Genomic DNA, 20,295 nt, shown 5'->3' on the forward strand with positions numbered 1-20,295 from the left:
TGATAACGAACAACTCCTATGTTCCATAATTTATGTCATCAAGCAATATGACAAGTTTCTAAACACTGTTCCATTGTAAAAGTTTCCAGAGGAGAAGAAAATACTCCTTTAGTGTAGCTAGTCGACCTCAACTACATAATTCCAAATAAGTCTTTGACAACTTCACACTTAGTGACCATTTTTAACACTAACACACTATAGGGCATAGGCTCAGTACAAAATGTTTAAACTCAACAAATAGGCTCAGTACAAAATGTCTCCTTGAAAGAGTTCCATTTCGATTCCCAGCTCTGCAAAAACATGGAACTGACAATGCAGATAGCATGAAGGAAATTATTTACCAAAAATTCCTGTACTTGTTTTTTCTATACAAAAACAGTCGCAGAAAGTTGACAACATTCAAGTTTGATCGTTTCCATAACTCATCATCAACACTATACTCGACAGGATAGTCTTTCCCTGTATTCTATTAAGAAAACCACTACCAACGCCTTCAAAACATCACTGTCAGATACCCAAGGAACTCTTCGACGCCTGAAATGAAGAGCTAAAGCTGATTGGCAACATCACAACCAAAATAAATGAGAGCTGGATATTAATTTCATAATATCATCACATTATATACCAAATTTTGAAGCATAGGCTAAATGGTGCATCATTGAGGTACTCGATCATCGAAACAGTCTGTTCCTAGCTCTTCAAAAAGTCTCTAGAGATGAGGTTTTGAAGCGGTCTGGTGAAAACTAAATATAATATTCTGCAATGGATGTCATAATTTCCTGATTAGATGCGAGAAAGACAAGTAAAGACAATTAAAGCAAGGTGACAATTAACGCATAATAGCCAGCTATATCATTGTACAGGACAGGTCAAAGAAGCTTGCCAGAGACATAGGTAGTCGCATTTTCAAGCTTCAGTTCCCTCCCTTGTCAAGGTCCTAAAGATGTCATTCAGATATCAAAAGAACTAAAAAAAGCCAATCTCTCCAGCTTGCCATCCCATGAAACACGTGACAAGGCTAAAAATGTAATTGAACAGCAGACCTCTTCAAAATTTGGCAGCAGTTGCTAAAAGAATGTATGCCAACAAACTCTAAAGAGGATTTGGGCCATAACAGAATGACAAGCGGTTTCTATTAAAGGAAAGGTCCCTACAGTCTACATTCAAGATAGTTCCAGGTTATACTCGGTATAGGCAGGAAATGATAGACTCGAGAATTCGCTAGCCACCAAATATTATTATATTCAACTAAAATGATCTATGATCAACCCAACAGCAGAATATTACATAGATACTCATCATTGAGCCTTGACTATACCCCTATAACATGCTCCAGACATTGAGGCTCACAGGTTATCAATGACACCTCCAATTTTCTCCTACACCTGTCTCTTCTCACCTCCTCCTTAAGTCCTTATCCCTCTCTCTTCACCCTTGCTAGTTGCTATGTTTGCCGGAATCCACGGAAAAGCTCCATGTGTCTTGCCTGATTTCGTTTCTCTCTCCTTTTTAGATTCTCTTTCCCAGAAAACCTCAAAACACAGCCAAATTCCTTCTAGACATTCTTGCATTATTACAAAATGCAATAAGGATTATCAGATAGCATTATAGCAAAAGGAAAGCCAGCTAAACAAGATGGTAGTCAAGTAAGATTCTTATTTCCCTAGGAAAGACAAACTAGAAGAGGGTGTGAGGAATAGAGAACACAACTTTCAGAAGCAATAATAAGCCTAATTGCTAGAGTTCGGTTGTGGGCATTACTATAGGGAAAAAGGAACCCCAAAGGAAATTCATGATCGTGCGACATCAGTTTCCATGATCCCCATGGGTGATCAATTGCAGCATATTGACATTGATTAATGAGAGAGGTAGAGAAGAAAGAAGAGGATAGAAAAAAAAGATGAGAACAAAAAAATCATAAGATTAGGGGAGGAGAGGAGAGGAGAAAGAGAACAGGAAATCGAAGGAGCCTGTTTAATTAATCATGAGATGATTACTATGATGCACATAGTTTAGCTTACATACTCACTACCACTACATTATAATATAACTAACATCTACGATATAGCACTAATTCACTAACTGCAACCCCAAATTCACACACATTTGATTTAACTCCTTTGCAAGACACAATACACTTTTAATCCTAAAAGATGATGAAACACTATCTCCACATCTGATAAGCAACACAAAAATTAGTTTCCTAAACCCCAGTCAGTAGCATAGTCCTCATTACCGTGCAGGGACTTGTATGCTGTAGCAGAGGGCAATTTATGAGTTCGTCAAAAGGGGCTCCAGTCGAACTCCAGTAAAAAAAGGCATAGCAATTTCCCATCAATGGATACGCGAGCAACTAAACAGTGTATGCCTTGCAGTAACCATCACCTACTTCTTCCCAGCTCACAAAGCCTTCAAATATCCCAACACAAAAACCTTTAACAATTGCAAAATAACCCTAATTGGAATGATATTATGTTGAGGTATATACCGCATGTTGCTTTTTCCGCTATGATGATAAAGCATCACTATAGCTGCGATGAAGTAAACAAACTCCGAGATGATGACAATCTAGTCCTATCCACGGAGTTTTCATTTCACATGTATGTATATAAATATATGGAACGAAAACCGCAATCCATAGGGACAAAAAAGAATTCAAAACACAAGAAAGCTTTATCAGTTTATCATACACACATCTTCAATCCTTAAACACTCTCTTACCTTCCTAGCAGCCTTACCTTGATCACTCTTCATTGACTGCAGCTGTATGTTCATGTTATAGGGTTAGTTATGTTCAACTTATTTTTACACAAGTTCGAAAAAATTTGGAAAAGTTCAGAAAAGTCAAGAAGAAATTGAAAACTATTTCGGATAATTTTTTTAAAAAAGTTCCAAAAGATTAAGAAAGTTCAGAAAATTAAGAAATATTTTTTAAAAAGGTTAAGGAAATATAACTTGAATAAAGCAAACCCCCAATGTGTTTTTACCTTTACGGCCCATTTGGTAGTCGTTAATAAATTGCGGTGATGGAATGAATTTTAAGAGTAAATTATTAGGGAAGCGCCCTTAAAATCTCCATGGGGAGGCATTTTTTCTCCATGGGCAAACGATCTCACCCCTAAACTTGTGTTTTTGTCACCAAGGGGAAGCAATTTTCATTACCACTCATTACCACCTACAATGTGGTATTGGATGGGAATGAAAATTCAAGAAGGAAAGTTGACACTTTAGGATAAATTAGCATTAACATGGGAATGGACAATGCTATTCTTCACAAATTTACACACAAATTCATTCTCATTACCACCATTTATAACTAACTACCAAACGGGCCGTTAAAGTTTGTGTATCTCTACCAGGCTATCGTATCAATGTAGTTTTTTTAACTGAATAATTATGGAGGAAGTTTAAAATTAACACACTAAAATAAGAAAAATATCCTATTATATCATGACAAACTGAATTAGAAAAGTAATAAATTTTCTGATAGTTGGAAATCATAAAACTATAGATTTCTTATCTTGCAAAAATAAATGACCACTTATTTCAACCAATGCTTCTGATGCAAAGGATGGTCTTAGTGTTCCTCACTTTGGAAGGTGAGATGCTAGGCAATCACAGTTTGTTGTTAATAAGCAATCAACTAGAAAGACTTTGTCACGAAAAAAAAAAAACTAAAAACCAGCAAAGCTCAATGTTTACATTACTGGCAATCTAAAAAATCATGGAATGCACATCAAGTTGTTAAAAAGTAGTGAATACCAAGTTAATTGGTTAAGTATTGCAGGGAAGACAGGTTGCACCTAAGACTTTGGATTTATACTGCCTAAGTCAACGCCCTCTGTCGCTCCCACTTGTAATTTTTTTTCTTTCTTTGGCATGTCTTCCTCTCGTGTTGAAGCTAGTCCTGCACATAGCCTGATCAAGGTGTGAAAGCATGAACTACATTTAACTGCTATCAGCAGCCTTATTAGGTATCTTAGCGAAAATCCAAACCTAATGCTACATAAGAGGAGGTCCTGTAACACAAGTCTTATTGCAAGAACCTCACAACAAGGGTGAAAACCTGAGGAAAAAGCAGCTAATGGTTGGAGTCTGGTGGATTTATGCAGGTAGAGTAAAAACCAGATTGGCATGGAAAGGAAACAACGCCACTCTGAATCGCCTAAGCAGATTACAGAGCCAAGAAAACAAACCAACTCAAAACAAAGAGCTTCCTGATCTAAACTAAGCAGGGATTCACTAACTAGACGGTTATGAACTGACATAAAGGGGGGGAATTAAAAGAAAATAAGATGAGGGTTATATTTGATTAAATTTTGGAGCAGAGTCACGATTGATGATAATACAGGCTTTCAAAAGGATTGCTTTCTCCAAAGTGCGAAGAGAACTAAAAGAAACTCTCAATAATATTTATGATCATTTCCTCTAATCTCCTCTATCTATAGAAGATCAAATTCTCTTGCCTCTCTACTCTAACTAACTCTTTTGTCTTACTCTCAATCTAATCCTAAGGAGGAACTGACTAATAATGCAAATATGCAATGATGTGGATCTCAAACCCGCTTGGATCCAACTTTAAAACTTGCCGAAATAATTAGAAAGAATATCAGATCTTGAAAGCTTTCTTGAACGCTAGATTTGACAACTATAGAATAAACTAAATTCCTTTTGTGGTTCTTATTTAAGAAAGCAACAAAAATTGAAAGATATGAACCTTATTGATCATGACAAAAGGGTGATTAATTATGAACATGACACAAGTTAATCCTCAAGAACACGACTCAAGATTGGTAGGAACACAACCTCACCTTTTGTAGCTCTTTCTCAAGAGCTCCAAAACATATGTTCAATATGAACTTGTAAAAATTATAATCTCCTTTTATTAATTAAAATATGGTCTTTACATAGGAATTACAGTCATAAACCAACAATACTTCTACACTAAGAATTTTTAACAAGCATAAAGCAAGTAAAACCTATTCCAAGTCGAAGAGTAAACCCTGCAAGCAAAAGACTTATAATAACACTAGACTCCCAGCAACTTTAGAGTTTTAAAAAGTTTAGACTTCTAACATGATTAGATCTAGACCTCTAAACTTACAATATTTCTATGATTCTAAAACGAACCTAATGACACTACGATTCTAAGATATGTAGAATCTTAACACAGCCAGGATACTACTAAGAGTCTCAACTCCCAACAAAACTTAAGACTCTTCAAAAAGGATGGAACCATGCTTGGCGAATCGTCAAAGTAAATACAACATTTGATACCTCTAAATAAATTGGCGAATCGTCTAATTAAATCTACGTCGGATTGGCAAGAGATTTTGAGGTCTCCTCTTCAAAACCTGACTATTGATAAAAAGGATGCTCCGGCTTGACTAGACTTAATGAAACTTAACAAAAGGAGTAACAAGAAGTTTTTTGTTGGCTCCCTAGTGTTTAACAAAGTGAAGAGAAGTCCAGGATCAAGGATTTTGATACAATCTTTTATTCTACTATCTTATTTCCTACTTTCGTATTGGGAAAGAGTGTTATAATTGTCATTTCCAAGAAACTCTCTTTGCATGAGTTTGGAGCATGACATCAATGTGTTAAAGCTGTTAATATTTTCCAATTTCCATTCGATTAGTATGGATGATATCTTGGTCGATGATTGTTGATTTAGTTCGTTGTTGGTCGAATGAAACTTGAGGACAAGTTGCTTGGCGGAAAGGAATGACGTAAAATCAAGCATGGTTCCATCCTGTTAAAGAGTATGAGCCTTATAGGGACTCTTAGTAGTATCCGTTAGGATTCTACATATCTTAGAATTTTAGTATCATTAGGGCTTTTGTACAGAGTCGAAGTTATCAAAACTCTTAGAGTCATAAGAGTAACTTAAAATGTTAGAATTGTAATTATGTTAGAACTCTAGCCTTATTAGAGCTCTAAAGTGTTGGAACTCTAAAGTTATTAGGAGTCTAATGTCGCTAGAATTCTTTTGCTTGCACGATTTTACTATACTACTTAGAATAGGTTTTGCTTAAAGTTTGTTAAAAGTCTTGCTATTTTAGAATTATGTTTGCTTTAGGATTGTACTACCTATATAAAGGCCCCAAGTTGATTAATAAAAGGAGATTAGAGCCTAGGCACATAAACGGATACGAGTACGGGTGCAGATTCGAGTACGGGGGACAGAAAACGACAAGATTTTGAAATTTTACGAAAGGGTACGCGTACCCACACAGGATACGTATCGTATCTGGTACGGGTGCGGGTACGAGTACGTGACCTAGAAGAAGTACCCATGCTACATAGATTAGAGCAAGGATCAAAAACTCGTCCGTTCCGTTACAGATCGGTCGTTCTGTAACGGATTTCAAACCCACCGTTTCGAGAAACATCGTTATAACGCGGGGAGTTGGAATTCACACCAAACTCGCAACGATGCCGTTGCGTAACGGTGGAACGCCGTTCTGTAACGGGTTTTATATAAGAACGCCCATTATTTGTGAAAAAAAGATAAAGGAAGAAGAAGAAGTGAAAGAGAAAAGAGGCTCATGATCATTAGATCTAACTTAAACTGAAAATTTAAATCTTACTTAATCATTAAATCTCAATTTCGATCAAAACCCCTCAGTTAATTTCTTTGAAATACTTCTTTTAAACCCTAAATTAGATCCCACTTTCATAGAAACCCTAATATACGTGACACTGAGGGATGCAATTGACGGCCACTACGTCGTCCATCAAGGCAGAATATGCCGGCAAGAGATGTTCGGTCGCCTGTGGCGCACAATATCTGCCGGTGAGAGTTTCTCAGGAAAGTTTGTTTCTCCCACTCATAAATCATTCTTTTCTCCTTCTCTCTCTCTTTTTTTTTTCTTTTTCTGTTTTATTACTCCATAGGCCATACTATTTGGTCAAACTGAAGACAGGCTGTCTATGGTTACCAATTGCATGAGTTTTCTCTTTTTTCCCTTTTCTTTTATAAAACCGTTTTTTCCACAGTAATTTCTCTTTTTTTTTTATTGACAAATGCTAATAAAGAGGACTAGGCTACTCTTTCCTTGCTCTAGTGGAAAGGAAGTAAGTCTTTGACACTTCCTCTCTTTTTACTTTAACTACAGAAATAAAATTAAGGTCAGATGATCGTAACTTTATTTGGTCTATAAGGTTCCTTATTTCCACCGGCGCCTGAGTTGTAGAGATGAGAGCTAGAATGACTTCCAGACAATCTGATTTTATCGATATTGCTCTTGATTCTCTCTTCAAAGCTTTTAATGCAGTGTAGGATAGGTTTGGCTTCAGTTTGGAGAGGCGAGGTGGCAAGGACTTTTGTTGACTCCCAGATGTTTGTATTATTCTCATTTGCCCACAACAATGGCTGTTGTCCATGAATTTAAAGCTTTTTTTTTTCCAAGAGGCATCCACCTGAAAACACTCTAATTGCCCGTTTTGAACGCGTCCTCGCGTCCAAGCAGGTGGGGGGATGCTAGGAGCAGTTTGGTTAGTGCTCTGAATTCCTTGAACCTGAAGAGAAAGAGCTTACGATTGTCTTTGAATCAGCTCTTCAAAGGAGGCCATTGTTCTTTGTGAGTCGGGCTCGCAGCCTTTGAAAGTGATTTCAGTTGTGTGAAGCCATATAGCCCACATGGTGGCTATGAACTTTACAATTATGTGATGCTCGTCTCTTGAAAGTGATTTCATTTCTGTGAAGCCATATAGCCCACATGGTGGCTATGAACTTTACAGTTATGTGATGCTCGTCTCCAGGGTCTATGTTGAAGTTAACAATTTGGTTGGATCTGCTTGTAGTTGAAGTATTATTCTCCCAAAGGTAGCATAAGTGGCTCTTCATCCCTTCACTGAGAGAGGTGGTGGGATTAGCTTCATGTCTGAACCCCATGGTACCAAACCAAATAGTTTTGGAGAATTAACAATCTCTAAAGAGATGCTCCAATGTTTCATTTTCAGACTGACAAAGTTTGCATTTTGGATCAATCTGAAATATCTAAATGTTTCTTTTTGTAATTTCGTGAGCTACAGGAAGCGCACGATTCATTATCTTCCAAATAAACAGTTTTCATTTTGGGAAGATGTTTTGGGAAGATCTTTTACAACTGTACTTTTCTAAAACCTTTCTTTTCTCCTTCATCTATTCAAGAATTCAACGCTTGTCCATTTTCCCAAATCTTTTAAATTAAAGGTCTTTTTAAAAAAGAAAGGATTATCGATTAACGAGCCTTGTAGTGAATAACAAAACTACAAACAACAAATAAATAAATAAAATATATTTAAAATATATTTGTAGATATCCCAAACAGTGTATTTATAATACTATTAGACACAACATAAAGAAAAAACATAAAACAAAATTTAATTGCCACTTATGTGAATTTCTAAAAAAAAAAAATTCACGCCGCGACAGCCACGAAACGTTCTAATTGGCCGTTACGGGCCGTTCCCGCGAAAACACGACTGTTACCTCGAACGCGTTTTTTTCCCCTGGATTAGAGCTTTTACAACTTCATACAAAAGGTGAAGTTGTATTCCTACAAATCTCGAGTGGTGTTCTTGAGGATTAATCATCCTTGTATCGTGATCATGAGGTTCATAACTTTCGATTACCTTGCTTCCATAATAAAAAACAAACATAAGGAATTCAGTTTCTTTTTTAGTTATCAAATATAGCGTCCCAGAAAACATTCAAGATCCGATCTTTCTCCCAATGACGTCTTAAGTTGGATGAAAGTGAGTTTGAGATCCACATCAATTGGTATCAGAGCTATAAGGATTCATGGCCTACTAAAGCAATTTCAAAGTAAAAGAAATCTTCCCACAAAAATCAATTTTTGAGATAAACTTTAGATAACTCGTTGTCCTTCCCCTAAACGTGTTTTGGGTGTTTCTTTCTTTGAAATTGGTTATTGTTGTCTTTTATCTGATTATAACATTTTGTGGGATGGATTTATGATTGAATATTAATTTGGGTTCGATTTGAAAGTGTGGTCTAAGAAAACTTAAAAATTGCAACCAAATGGGGAGGAAACTTTGCATGAAATTTGGGTCGAGTGTTAAGGACGTTCAGGACTTGAGCTCCTCCACTAATTTTCATTGGATTTGAGGTATTTTGAACAGGTTTTGAATCTCAAGCTTTCAATCAATTTCTAGACAGAATCTGTCGATTAGTTGTTAATCCTTCTGTTTGATTTTTACTTCTTATAATGGATGCGTAGAGAGAATTTTACAAGAAGATCTATCTTACATGAACTTTCAATACAATATTTGATGCCTATAAATAAATTGGCGAATTATCAAAGTAAATCTACGTTAAATTGACAAGAGATTTATAAATCTCCTCTCAAAAAGTTAATATTTGAAAATACTGTTGGTCAAAAGGATGCTGCATCGTACAAAGATTTGGTGAATACACAAAAGGAGCAAAAAATTTCGTGTTGGCTCCTTGGTGTTCAATAAAGTAAAAAAACAAAGCCAACAATCAATGATTTTGATACAACCTTTTACCTTACTATCTTTATTCCTACTTTGGCAATAGCAACGTGTTGGAGTTGTTGATATATCCAATTTTCATTCGATTAATATGGATGATATCTTGGTTCATGGTTGTTGGTTTATTATGTTGCTCCCCAAAATGAACCTTGAGTGCAAGTTGCTTTTAATTGGGACGAAATGATGTACAATCAAGTATGGTTCCCTCCTTTCCAAAGAGTACGAGTTTTTTTGTGACTCTTAATGGAATCCTTGTTTTGTTAGGATTCTTCATATCTTAGAATTTTAGTGTCATTAGGACTATTATAAGGAGTCGAAGTTATTGAAACTCTTTAGAGCCATAGAAGTATTGTATGATTAGAAGTCTCATCATGTCAAAACTCTAGCCTTGTTAGAACTTTAATAGTGTTGGAAAGTTGGAATTATAAAGTTGTTTGGAGTTTAGTCTTATTAAGAGTCTTTTGCTCACAGGGTTTCACTATTCTACTTAGAATAGGTTTTAAGCTTGTTAGGAGTCTTGTTGATTTAGAAGTATGTTTGGTTTAGGATTGTAATGCCTATATAAACACCATATGTCAATCAACAAAATCAGATTTTAGAGTTTTGCCATTTTACGAAATCAAGAGTCTCTTTGAGGATTCTTGTTTGTGAGGTTGTTTTCCTACAAAACCCAAGTCGTGTTCTTGAGTACTAATTTGTGTCGTATTCACAATTAATCACCCTTGTGTTGTGATCATAAGATTTATTTCTTTTAATTTTGTTGCTTTCATGTACAAAACCACAAAAAGAATTCAGTTTGTTTTAGTTCTCAAATCTAGTGTTCAAGCAAATAATCAAGATCTAATCTTTTTCCCAAAATTTTATTACGTTTTCAAGTTGTACCAAAGTGGGTTTGAGATGCACATCATGCAATGCCTACACTACCCCAACCCATTGAGCTAGTTCATAGCGACAACCCATGGCAGCAAGACCCACAATCCATGGCACCCTAGTTAGCAGCAACAGCACCCAGCAAAACGATCCTACAGCAGTATCCACACCTTAATAAACTCGTACCAATAGAGGCATAGGACCAAATCTTTAGATAATTGCCTATATTGGCGCTCACCTCTTGGGTCTAGCATGCAAACATAAGCATGACTTTCTCCTTCATAAAAATCTCCACTTAGCCACATTAAGGGCCAAAAAATTTGTCTGACAGAAGCTCAACCCAAAAGAAACCTTAACCTTGCAACCAACAGCGCAAAAAACACTCATAAATCACACTGATTTCAGAAGCCGACCTCATATGGAACTCATCATCCTTTACTATTGCAATACAACAGACATGTGAACCCCGCACCATTTAGATATCATATAAATTGATTTGACAGCGGCAACACGAAGATCAGCGCCCCATTGGCCACCAGCCCATCACTGTACCCTCGAACAGCACAACCTAGGTCTTAACCACAATTTTCCTCGGATCACAACTCAGAGTAGATTTTTCTGCAGCTGACTATGTACAAATCCAATACAGAAAGGAGGACATTTTGGCCCACTGATAGAGTGGGTAGAAATTGAAAAGAAAGAAAGGATATCGAGCTCCAATAATCATAAAATTGATAAGATTAAACTTTAATAACTTTAAGCTCAAATGGCCAAGAGAAAAAAAGAAGGGGTAGGCAGAGTCGTTCTCTCTCCTGTATTCTTGGAGAAAAAACATGCATTATTTATACACAGACTTCATGCCGTTAATCTTTCTCTATGCTTATGAAAAGTCTAATATCATTCACTAAAACATAAAGGCCGATGCAAGAGAAAGAATTACGCAGCCGGAGCATTATAGACACAACACAAGCACCTAAGTTTTACCATATGCTTCCTGTTTGTAAGAACCAAGCAGGGATTATGGTTAACACTTAAAAAATGACAAATTAAGAAGCTCTCAAGCAACCCTAGCCCAATCACACTATAAACATCAACTCTATCTATAACCTTAGGTATTGCAGGAAAGAACCCCAAAATTCACACGCAGACGAACATTATGTTATTATTTATACTCCCTCCGTCCTCCAATAGATTTCTCATTTCTCCAATGCACGTTTGCAAATGCACTTTTGTATCATTAATATCTTCAATTACATATTAGTACAAATTGTAGAAGTTTGATTTCCTAATGTACACAATGAGAAGAATCAAACAAAACCCCATCTGATTATGTTTTTTTCTTATATATTGGAAATTTTTATGAGGATTTTCTTTACCTATGAATAGTTCCCCGATTAAAAATGGGGAAACTATTAAGAGATAGCGGAAGTAGAATAAAATACCTCCTCTCTTAGTTACTTACCTAATGTATGCACTTCCTTTTAGGCCAAACCTCATAATTCTGTATATTTATCGACTCAGAGAAATAAACTGAGGCAGAAAGATATAAGATTAACCTTGTCATGAAATTTAGCAATAAAATTACAAAGAGTCGAAGAGGCAGTTCTCAGCAAGAAATTAAGCTAAATATGTGAGCATAAACCAAATCAATCTAATATAAGAAAACTCATGAAAGCTATTTGAGCAATGTATTGCTGGCCATAGCCCAATAAAGACATAACACTACATGATAAGTGATGGGAGTTGACAAAATTGTTGCGGTACCAAAAAAATACATTGATGAGAAAAGGGAGGTTGCAAGAATACATCATAGCAGTCATTCTCTGCAAAATTTGATTCAAGCACAAATATAAAAGAAGATGATACCTGGTCGAAAATTATGTCTTTATGGTAGAACAGCCTTGAGTTAATTATCAAAGTCATCCTCTCTACAAGCAAGAGCTAAATAGCTGTAAACCCTGTGGTAGCAAGGTATTTTGCACCAACCTCGCCAATTTCAGAAGCATATGGAAGCACAAATCTCCGGATGAAATACTTATCAGCCATCTTACACGCAAAAGTCATTGTGGGCTCCTTCTTAAGCAAATTCTTTGACACGAGTTCATTGATGATGGCCAACCGAGGCTCAATTCTAGAAGCAGCACTATATATAAGCAATTCCGCATGTTGAATCAAATATGTTAAATCAACCCTCTCCGTGCTAAGTAGGAGCTTAGAGACCTCTAATATCTTTTTCTCTGATAATGCAAACGTCTGAGGCGTCTTCCTAAACACTAACAATATATCATCTTCACTAAAACCCAACCTCCTGAATACATTCAATTTTGATTCCCACTTTTCCTGACTCATCGAACACACAACCCGAACACCATGAATGTACATTTTCGAATTCTTTCCCAAGCCCAACTCATCAACCCTCCTTATACAATCCCTCATTAACTCAGGTTTCACCAAGTAAAACCTGGGAAAATTGAACAAAGTTCGCCGAATTTGGATTTCACTAATCCCACAATTCTTCATCAACTCAATATTAGGCACCAACAGCTTATCCAAATCATTACTCAGAAACCAATTGCAAGTCTTTAACAACTTAATGACATCAGAATTTGAGCACAAAACACTTTGCAAAATAGAAATCGAGGAAACAATAGCATTAACAGACCTGGGTAAGGTTATAATGGCAGGAACATTACACAAAAATTCAGCTAAATCAATGTCAGAAAACCCTAATTCCCTAATTCTTTCAACTCTTACCTTAATACGCCTGTTAACATCAGCAGCAAGAACACGAGGACTGCATAAGACTAATTCCTCCAACTGGGTACTCGAAATTCCACTTTTTTTGAAAAAATCAAGAACTATGTATGAACTTTTATAATCTTTCAATCGGGTGAGAAAAGTCGAGGTTTTTGAAGCTGATTCTTCAGAGAAATTGTGATGGGTAATCAAGTAATTAGTGATTTCAGAATAGAGTTTTTCAGTTGGGGTTATCAAAGTGGAGATTGAAGAAGAAAACAATGAGAAATGGGAGAAATTATATAGATTGGTGAGATTTGAAGGTTCATGTTTGAGTGACAAATTGTAAATTAGGGTTCTTCTTAAATTATGGATAGACATTGTAAATGTTTTTGAGGGAATTTATTTCTCAATCAGACATTGAGCGGATATATGATTCTTTGGAGTGTGAAGATGTAAGGCATAATAAATTCTGCACAGAAGATGAAATGGCAAAAAAGATGAAGATAGATTTTGTCTGTAAATTTCGCTTAAGCTTCCAAAATGGATTATTGGACGCTTTAGCACATTATCTGTTGGAATTAAGCCCGTCAATTTGTTTTCAAAAACAAAAGCCCATCAATTTGTTTTCGAAAACAAAAGCCCATCAATTGGGGTTTTTTTTTTTTAAAACGCAATCCTACTTTACTACACGCAATCCTAAAAACCTCATTATCATGCTTTCTTTATAAAAAAAAAACCTTCTCTCTAAAAAAAATTATTTCCTCTTCCTTCCCACTTTTAGAGAAACATCAATTGCAAAAAACCTAATTGACCAATATGAAATTTATATACGATGGACGATAATTTTGACTCAGATGAATTTTAATATGATGTAAGTAAATCGATTTTTTTTTCTTTCGTAACTACTGAATTTCATGCAATTTTTGTGAATTAGTTGGCCCTATTTCGTGTGATACATAAGAAACAAATAACTTTGTTTCATGCAAATTGAAGGAATAGGGTAAGTTGTTTCTTTGTGATTGTATGAAACATATACAACTATTTCGTGTAAATTTTATGAAACAAAGTATTATGTTTCATAAGACCTCCAAGAAATAGGTTACGTTTCTCGTGGACATTACATGAAGCACTTTATTCCAATGTCGATGTCTTGTGATTATTTCGGAGTGGAGGTCCCCCAATTTCTATATTTTTTGGTGAAATGCCCTAATTTCTTCTATTCACAACAACTGCAAGTTGTTTCAATAGCAGAAAAACTAATACAAGAACCAAAAGTCAATGAAACAGAAGATTGACATCCAATTACTAAAAAGTTACCCTACTTGATGTAACCACTTTCTCTAATCTAAAAAATAATCTAAGTCATTCATGTGTTGATTTACAAGTGTACAAATACGAAACAGTATAGCATGTGCCATTCAAATTTCAAGAGTATGGTGTAATTTCCATTACTTATACGTTTTAAAACTCTTGATGAACAAGTCTAATCTAGATAATACTTACCATCAATGAGATTGACAAAGAATTTATGTGTTGGCTTCATTTGCAACCTCTTTTGGCTGCATGGTCAAGTTGAAAATTATCTCAACAAAATGAAATAAAGTTCCTTGTAAACAACTAAGAGAAACCAATTGAAAACTGTTAGCACTTTATATATGATACTCCCTCCGTCCCTAAATAGAGTGCCCACTTCTTTTGAGCACAAGTATTAAAAAAAAAGCATGTGTGGGACCTTAGTTGTATTAAATAAGAATTGAAAATAGACGTTGGTACATTTTTTATAATTTTAAGGAGAGAGAATGTGGGACCAATTATGAAAGTTAATTTCATCTTCACATGAAATGAAAAAACATATACAAAATTCCCACCAAGTGTTCTCTGGCGCTACTTTTTTGAAGCCAAAAGTTCGACTTTCAGTGAAATTCCACTTTTATTGTTTGGGAGCTACTTTTTAGACCAAAAATCTACAGTGGCGCAAAATAAAAAGGGGAATATGGTGGAGCCAAAAATTAAAAATTCAAATCTTTATTGAGAAATTTGTACAACTTACATTTAACAGAAACAACTATAAATACCCAACATGTATTACAACCATAAACACAATCAATGCTTATACAACTTCAACTAAAAGAAAGAGAAAAAAAAGTGTCTCCCACAATAAATTTGAAGAGAAAAGTATTAGAGAAAAATAGAGGGGATGGGGATGTAAAAAGGGAGTGATTTTTAATATTTTTTCAAGAAAATATAACCTCTCAAAGAGTTTTCATCATTGAGGTTTTGGGATTTCCTTTTTAGCCTCTGAAATATATGAGAAATCAATGGAATATGAGTTTCTAATTAAGCATCCTAATTTCACACTTGATTATTTTGAGTGGCTTAATTTAGCCTCTTTAAAAAAAATAAGGAAATCAGGTTCCATTATTAGCCAACTCAAGAAATCAGTTGATCTCTTCAAATATCTACGTGGCATAACAAGGAAATGGGACATAAGGAACTCACCAATGATGAAAGGAGAAATCTGGTTGAATTTTTGCGTCAACAAAGCCCTCATGGAAATGTACAATGAGGTGGCTTCAAATCAGCAATAACAAAGTTCAAAATCTGCAGAAGGCAAGTTTACAACATATGGAAAAGAGCAAAGCATTGCAGGGTGCATGGCAAGCCCATTGACGTTAACTCATTGAAAGGGAGATGCGGAAGGAAGGGCTTGAATTTTGATATTCAACAAATTGCTGAAGTTCCATTGCAGAAACGAACCTCAATCAGATCACTTGCAATTACCTTAGGAGCATCGAGGTCCTCCATTCACAGGTTAGTCAAAAGAGGTTTAATCAAGAGACATTCCAATGCCATAAAACCCACTTTAACATATCACAATAAGAAACAAAGGCAAATTTTTTGCATGAATAGTTAAGGACATATTCTACAACTTCAGATCCCCTTTTTTTAGAAATGTTTAACACTATTTATGTTGATGAAAAGTGGTTTTACATCACAAAATGCAAGAACACTTACTACCTTCTCCCACATGAAAACAACCTTATAGGCATACCAAAAGTAAACGTTTCATAGCAAAGGTCATTTTTTGTTGCGGCAGTTGCAAGACCAAGGTTCAATGTAGCAGGAGAATGTACTTTTGATGGGAAATTAAGAATGTTCCCTTTTGTGCATTGGGTGGCAACAACGAGGAAAAGTGACAACAGACCTCGGGGCACATTAGAGTTGAAGCCAATCACTAAAGTGAACAGAGTAGAGTACAGAAAATGCTCATAGAGAAGTTGTTGCCATGAATTGTAGCAAATTGGCCAGGGTTAGGGCAAGGGACAATTTACATTCAACAAGACAACGCGAGGCCACACATTGATGGTGTTGATGTGGAGTTTCGTAAGGCAATAGATGAGCTGAATTTAGACTTGCAACTAATAACAACCCCCAATAGTCCAGATATGAATATCCTAGATTTGGGATTTTTTAGGGCCATTCAATCTTTGAAGGATCAAACCTCCCCCAAAACTTTGAACAACTTGTTGTAAATTGTCAAGAAGCTTTCAATTTAATACTCCCCAATTCACTCAATTATGTTTTCCTAACTCTACAGTTATGCATGATAGAGATTATGAAGGTAAGGAGAGACAATAATTACGATCAAGTCCATGTAGGAAAATAAAGATTAGAAAGAATAGGACAACTTCTCATTACATTCAACCCCTCTCCAACTTTGGTGCAAGAGTGTGTGTTCTATTTACAGAACATGGACGAATAATGCAACGACCATGTGTGGCAGCCACTTAGTAATTTTTTGGATGAACATTTTGTAAATTTTTTGAACAGTTGCTAATGTGAAAATCATGTATTTTATGGAACTTTTTTGTAAGCAAATTAGAAACTTATGTACTCATGGATATATTAATGGAGTTTTTTTTTTTTGCTATTGATTATGTGATGTAGATCATGGATATATTAATGGAGCTTACCCAATACATATTATACCCACACAAAAGTAATAAAATTTCAGTAAAAACGAAAGAATAAAGTTAAAAAAACATGAACACAAATGAAACATCCTATACAAGGTTTATGGAATTATCCACCTACACTAATGAAAACTATGGGAAAATGAAGAAGCATGTGGCATCAAGTAGGTAGCAGAGCATATGAAAATCAACATGCATGTTATCCCACAAAAACGAATCAAACAAAATGAAGTTCATATCAACCACATGTAGTTATCTTCAACATGTTATACAAAAAATTACAGAGCACCATATCCCACACTAAACAAAATTCATATCAAGCACAAAGTACCATTTTTAGATGATAAAATTAGAAACTTATCTTCCTCCTTTTTTGGGTTTGTATTTTGGAAGGTAGACTTTTATCAATTCCTCACAATATTCATGTAGTTCAGCCTTGTATGGAGATCTTTCAGGGGTGTCAAGAACAATTGGTTCCTCTGATTTGTTTAAATTCGAAAATTTATCAGAAAATAGTGATAAATTTTCAGATCTAGCCACCAAATCATCACTTAATGGTAATTTTTTAGTCTCAGGAGTTTTAACTTCCTTTATGGATCCCAAAATAATCTCCTTTGCTACTGAACTTGCATAATCAGTGAGTTGAACTTCACTTTCAGGTACATTAACCCATGAGTCAAAAGAATCATCCGCAACTACAACTCACAATTGAGAATTGAAATAATCGTCGAATTTGAAAGACCAATTTTCCATTTCCACAAAATTACAATAGGCTTTGGTGAGAGAAAGAGAGAAGAATTTGGAAGTTTGCAGAAGAAAAATGGCGAGAGAGAGAAAGAAGATAAAAAGTTGCAGAACAGATAGAAATGGCGAGAGAGAGAAAGAAGGTTCCAGATTTTTTAACCAAAAGGGTTGGGTAAATAAACGAGGTGGGATCCATTGCTCATTAAACTATTATTATACTTGTTTATGGGGAACTGGGTCATATTATAAAAAATAAAAGCAACATAATATTTTAATTAGTGGACCCATACCAAATAAGAAAATGGGCAATCTATTTAGGACAGACATAAATGAAAAAGTAGGCACTCTATTTTGAGCATCTACAATGGGTGAGTTTTAATTGGTCTAGCAAAATAATAAAACTAGTTTTAATTGGTTTTACTATTGGGGAACTTGGTCCTTGGAGCTGGTTGGTCTAGAATTCCAGACCAACAACACCTCGGATGGCATGCTTGGGGTGAGGGAGAAGATGACAAGTGGCAAAAAAGCTGGGCCCATTTTTTTTTAAAAAATACACACGCTGAGTTGGATAAAAAAAAGGTGAAGCATGAGATGCTGCCATGTGGAAATTTCAGAAAGCAAACGCTTGAGATGATGCCACGCGGATTTTTGTCACGCGGATTGAGGCCCAGCAGCTGGTTTGCTGTCAGTGGGTCTCACGCGCGTCAGACCCCACTGAGCAGCAAATAAGCTGCTGCCACGCGAGAGAGAAGTTTGCTGGAAAGTTTACCACGCGTATTGAATTTGTTCTGGCCAAATTTATTTCTTCCTCCCTTTTTTCAAAGGTAATAATTAACGTTACAAAATTTTGTAACGTTAATAAAAAAACCAGGTTAAAATAAAATTAAAAAATTACAATAACGGTTATAAAATATTTTAATCTATAAATTGAGCCCAAATTGCAATATATTTTACCACACCTCTTCCTAATATATTTTTTTTTCTAATTAATCTCTCCTACCTACTCCTCTTTTATAAAATATTTTTATCTATAAACTAAGTCAATATTATGGATTCAAATAATCCTAATTACTCCCAAAATAATCCAAACCACCCACAAAATCCCCAAAATAATTTCCAAATCGATCCAAGTGTGCTACAAAATTTGAAATTTCAAAGAATGTTTATGTTTTTCCAAAGCCAATCGAATTACCAAAATTCTCAACAAGCTACACAACAATCTCCACAAAGTTCTAATCATCTATCCCAACAACAAGTTCAACCATCTTTTCCTATATCGCAACATATTTCACAACAACATGAACAACCTAACAAAAACGACGATGTAGTTGAAATCCAATCACGGGAAATTGAAAACACCCCTTCTTCAAAAGAAGCCACAACATCAAAGTTTCAATAGAGTGTAGATGAAGATCATGCACTCATTTCAGCATATCTAGAGTGCGGAGGAGATGTGTTAAAGGGAACCGACCAAAATGGTGACGGTTTTTGGGGTTCGGTATTTGAGAGGGTTGAAGAGTCACGGCGACCCAATCCAACTTTACGCCCAAGGACATTCAAAGCTCTCACTAGTCGTTGGAAAAAAATCAACGGAGATGTGAATGCATGGGTCGGGATATATACCGAGGCGAAAAGGAAGAAGGGGTCCGCTGCAATGACGAAGACATCCTGACTGAAGCCCGTGAGATGTGGAAAAATGTCCATGGGTCCCGATTTATATTGGAGCATGCATGGAATGTTCTGAAACACTACGACAAATGGACAGATCGCACCCAAATGAGCGACGGGAGCTCAAAACGGTCTGGTCCAAATGAAGGTGTGAGCTCAAAACGTCCTGACGGCGTCAAGAAAGTTAAGAGTAGGAGAAAAGCCCCAATATCCAGTTCTACATCTCCATCTCCATCTCCATCCTCTTCGGAATTTACGAGGAGGATTAGTTTGGGAGAAGACTTACTTGAGTATCAAAAGGAGCGTGATGCCTTGAGAGAATCAACGAAAGAGGAAGATAGAAAGTTCAAAATTAATGGCTAAGTCTTCCCTTGATCCGGATGAGAGAGAGATGTATGAAAAACTTAAGCTACAATTTAAGGATAAATATGTTTAGTTAGTGTTCATATTTTTAATTGTTTTATTTTGCAATTTAGTTGTATCATAACTTTTAATTATGAATATGTATGTGTCGTAACTTTTGATTATGAATGTATCATTATCATTATCATTATAATTATTATTACCATATCATCATCGTTTTCAAAATTATTCTAATTATTATTATCATTATTATTATCATTATTATTATTATTGTTATTATTACTATTGCATTGAATTGTCTAATCACCTGATATTAAATTATGTCACAAATAGTACTGCATTGAATTGTCAACTCACCTGACTTTGAATGGTGTGATGCATAGTGTCGCATTGAATTGTCGACTCCTACATTGCATTGAATTGTCTGCTCCTATAT

At 35.5% G+C, this 20,295-nt stretch overlaps 2 protein-coding genes across 6 annotated transcripts; one reads left to right on the plus strand and one right to left on the minus strand.

The window, feature by feature from the left end:
• On the minus strand, positions 1-13,688 carry LOC104892587 (hypothetical protein). 5 transcript variants are annotated; one of them, XM_048642434.2, is made up of 4 exons: positions 12,238-13,688; positions 2,237-2,409; positions 626-757; positions 1-534 (listed from the first exon to the last, which is right to left on the minus strand). In XM_048642434.2, exon 1 carries the CDS (start codon positions 13,486-13,488, stop codon positions 12,313-12,315), a length of 1,176 nt encoding a protein of 391 aa, XP_048498391.1. In that variant the 5' UTR covers positions 13,489-13,688; the 3' UTR covers positions 1-534; positions 626-757; positions 2,237-2,409; positions 12,238-12,312. The 5 variants fall into 5 exon arrangements, with proteins under 5 accessions (XP_048498391.1, XP_048498389.1, XP_010676860.2 ...); XM_048642432.2 differs by lacking the exon at positions 2,237-2,409 and adding an exon at positions 2,722-2,763; XM_010678558.4 differs by lacking the exon at positions 2,237-2,409 and having other exon boundaries at positions 12,238-13,687.
• Positions 13,689-19,433: 5,745 nt separating this feature from the next.
• LOC125492379 (uncharacterized) lies at positions 19,434-19,859 on the plus strand. Its single transcript, XM_048634784.1, has one exon. The coding sequence runs from the start codon at positions 19,434-19,436 to the stop codon at positions 19,857-19,859; it is 426 nt and encodes a 141-aa protein (XP_048490741.1).
• The last annotated feature ends 436 nt before the right edge of the window (positions 19,860-20,295 follow it).

Source organism: Beta vulgaris, chromosome 1 (genome assembly GCF_026745355.1).
Source record: "Beta vulgaris subsp. vulgaris cultivar EL10 chromosome 1, EL10.2, whole genome shotgun sequence".
In the NCBI taxonomy this organism is placed as follows: domain Eukaryota; kingdom Viridiplantae; phylum Streptophyta; class Magnoliopsida; order Caryophyllales; family Amaranthaceae; genus Beta; species Beta vulgaris.

What these genes read in the sequence shown, in the direction of transcription:
- LOC104892587 (XM_048642440.2), bottom strand. Translation starts at nt 13,488, where the DNA reads ATGTCTATCCATAATTTAAGAAGAACCCTAATTTACAATTTGTCACTC.
- LOC125492379 (XM_048634784.1), top strand. Translation starts at nt 19,434, where the DNA reads ATGGGTCGGGATATATACCGAGGCGAAAAGGAAGAAGGGGTCCGCTGC.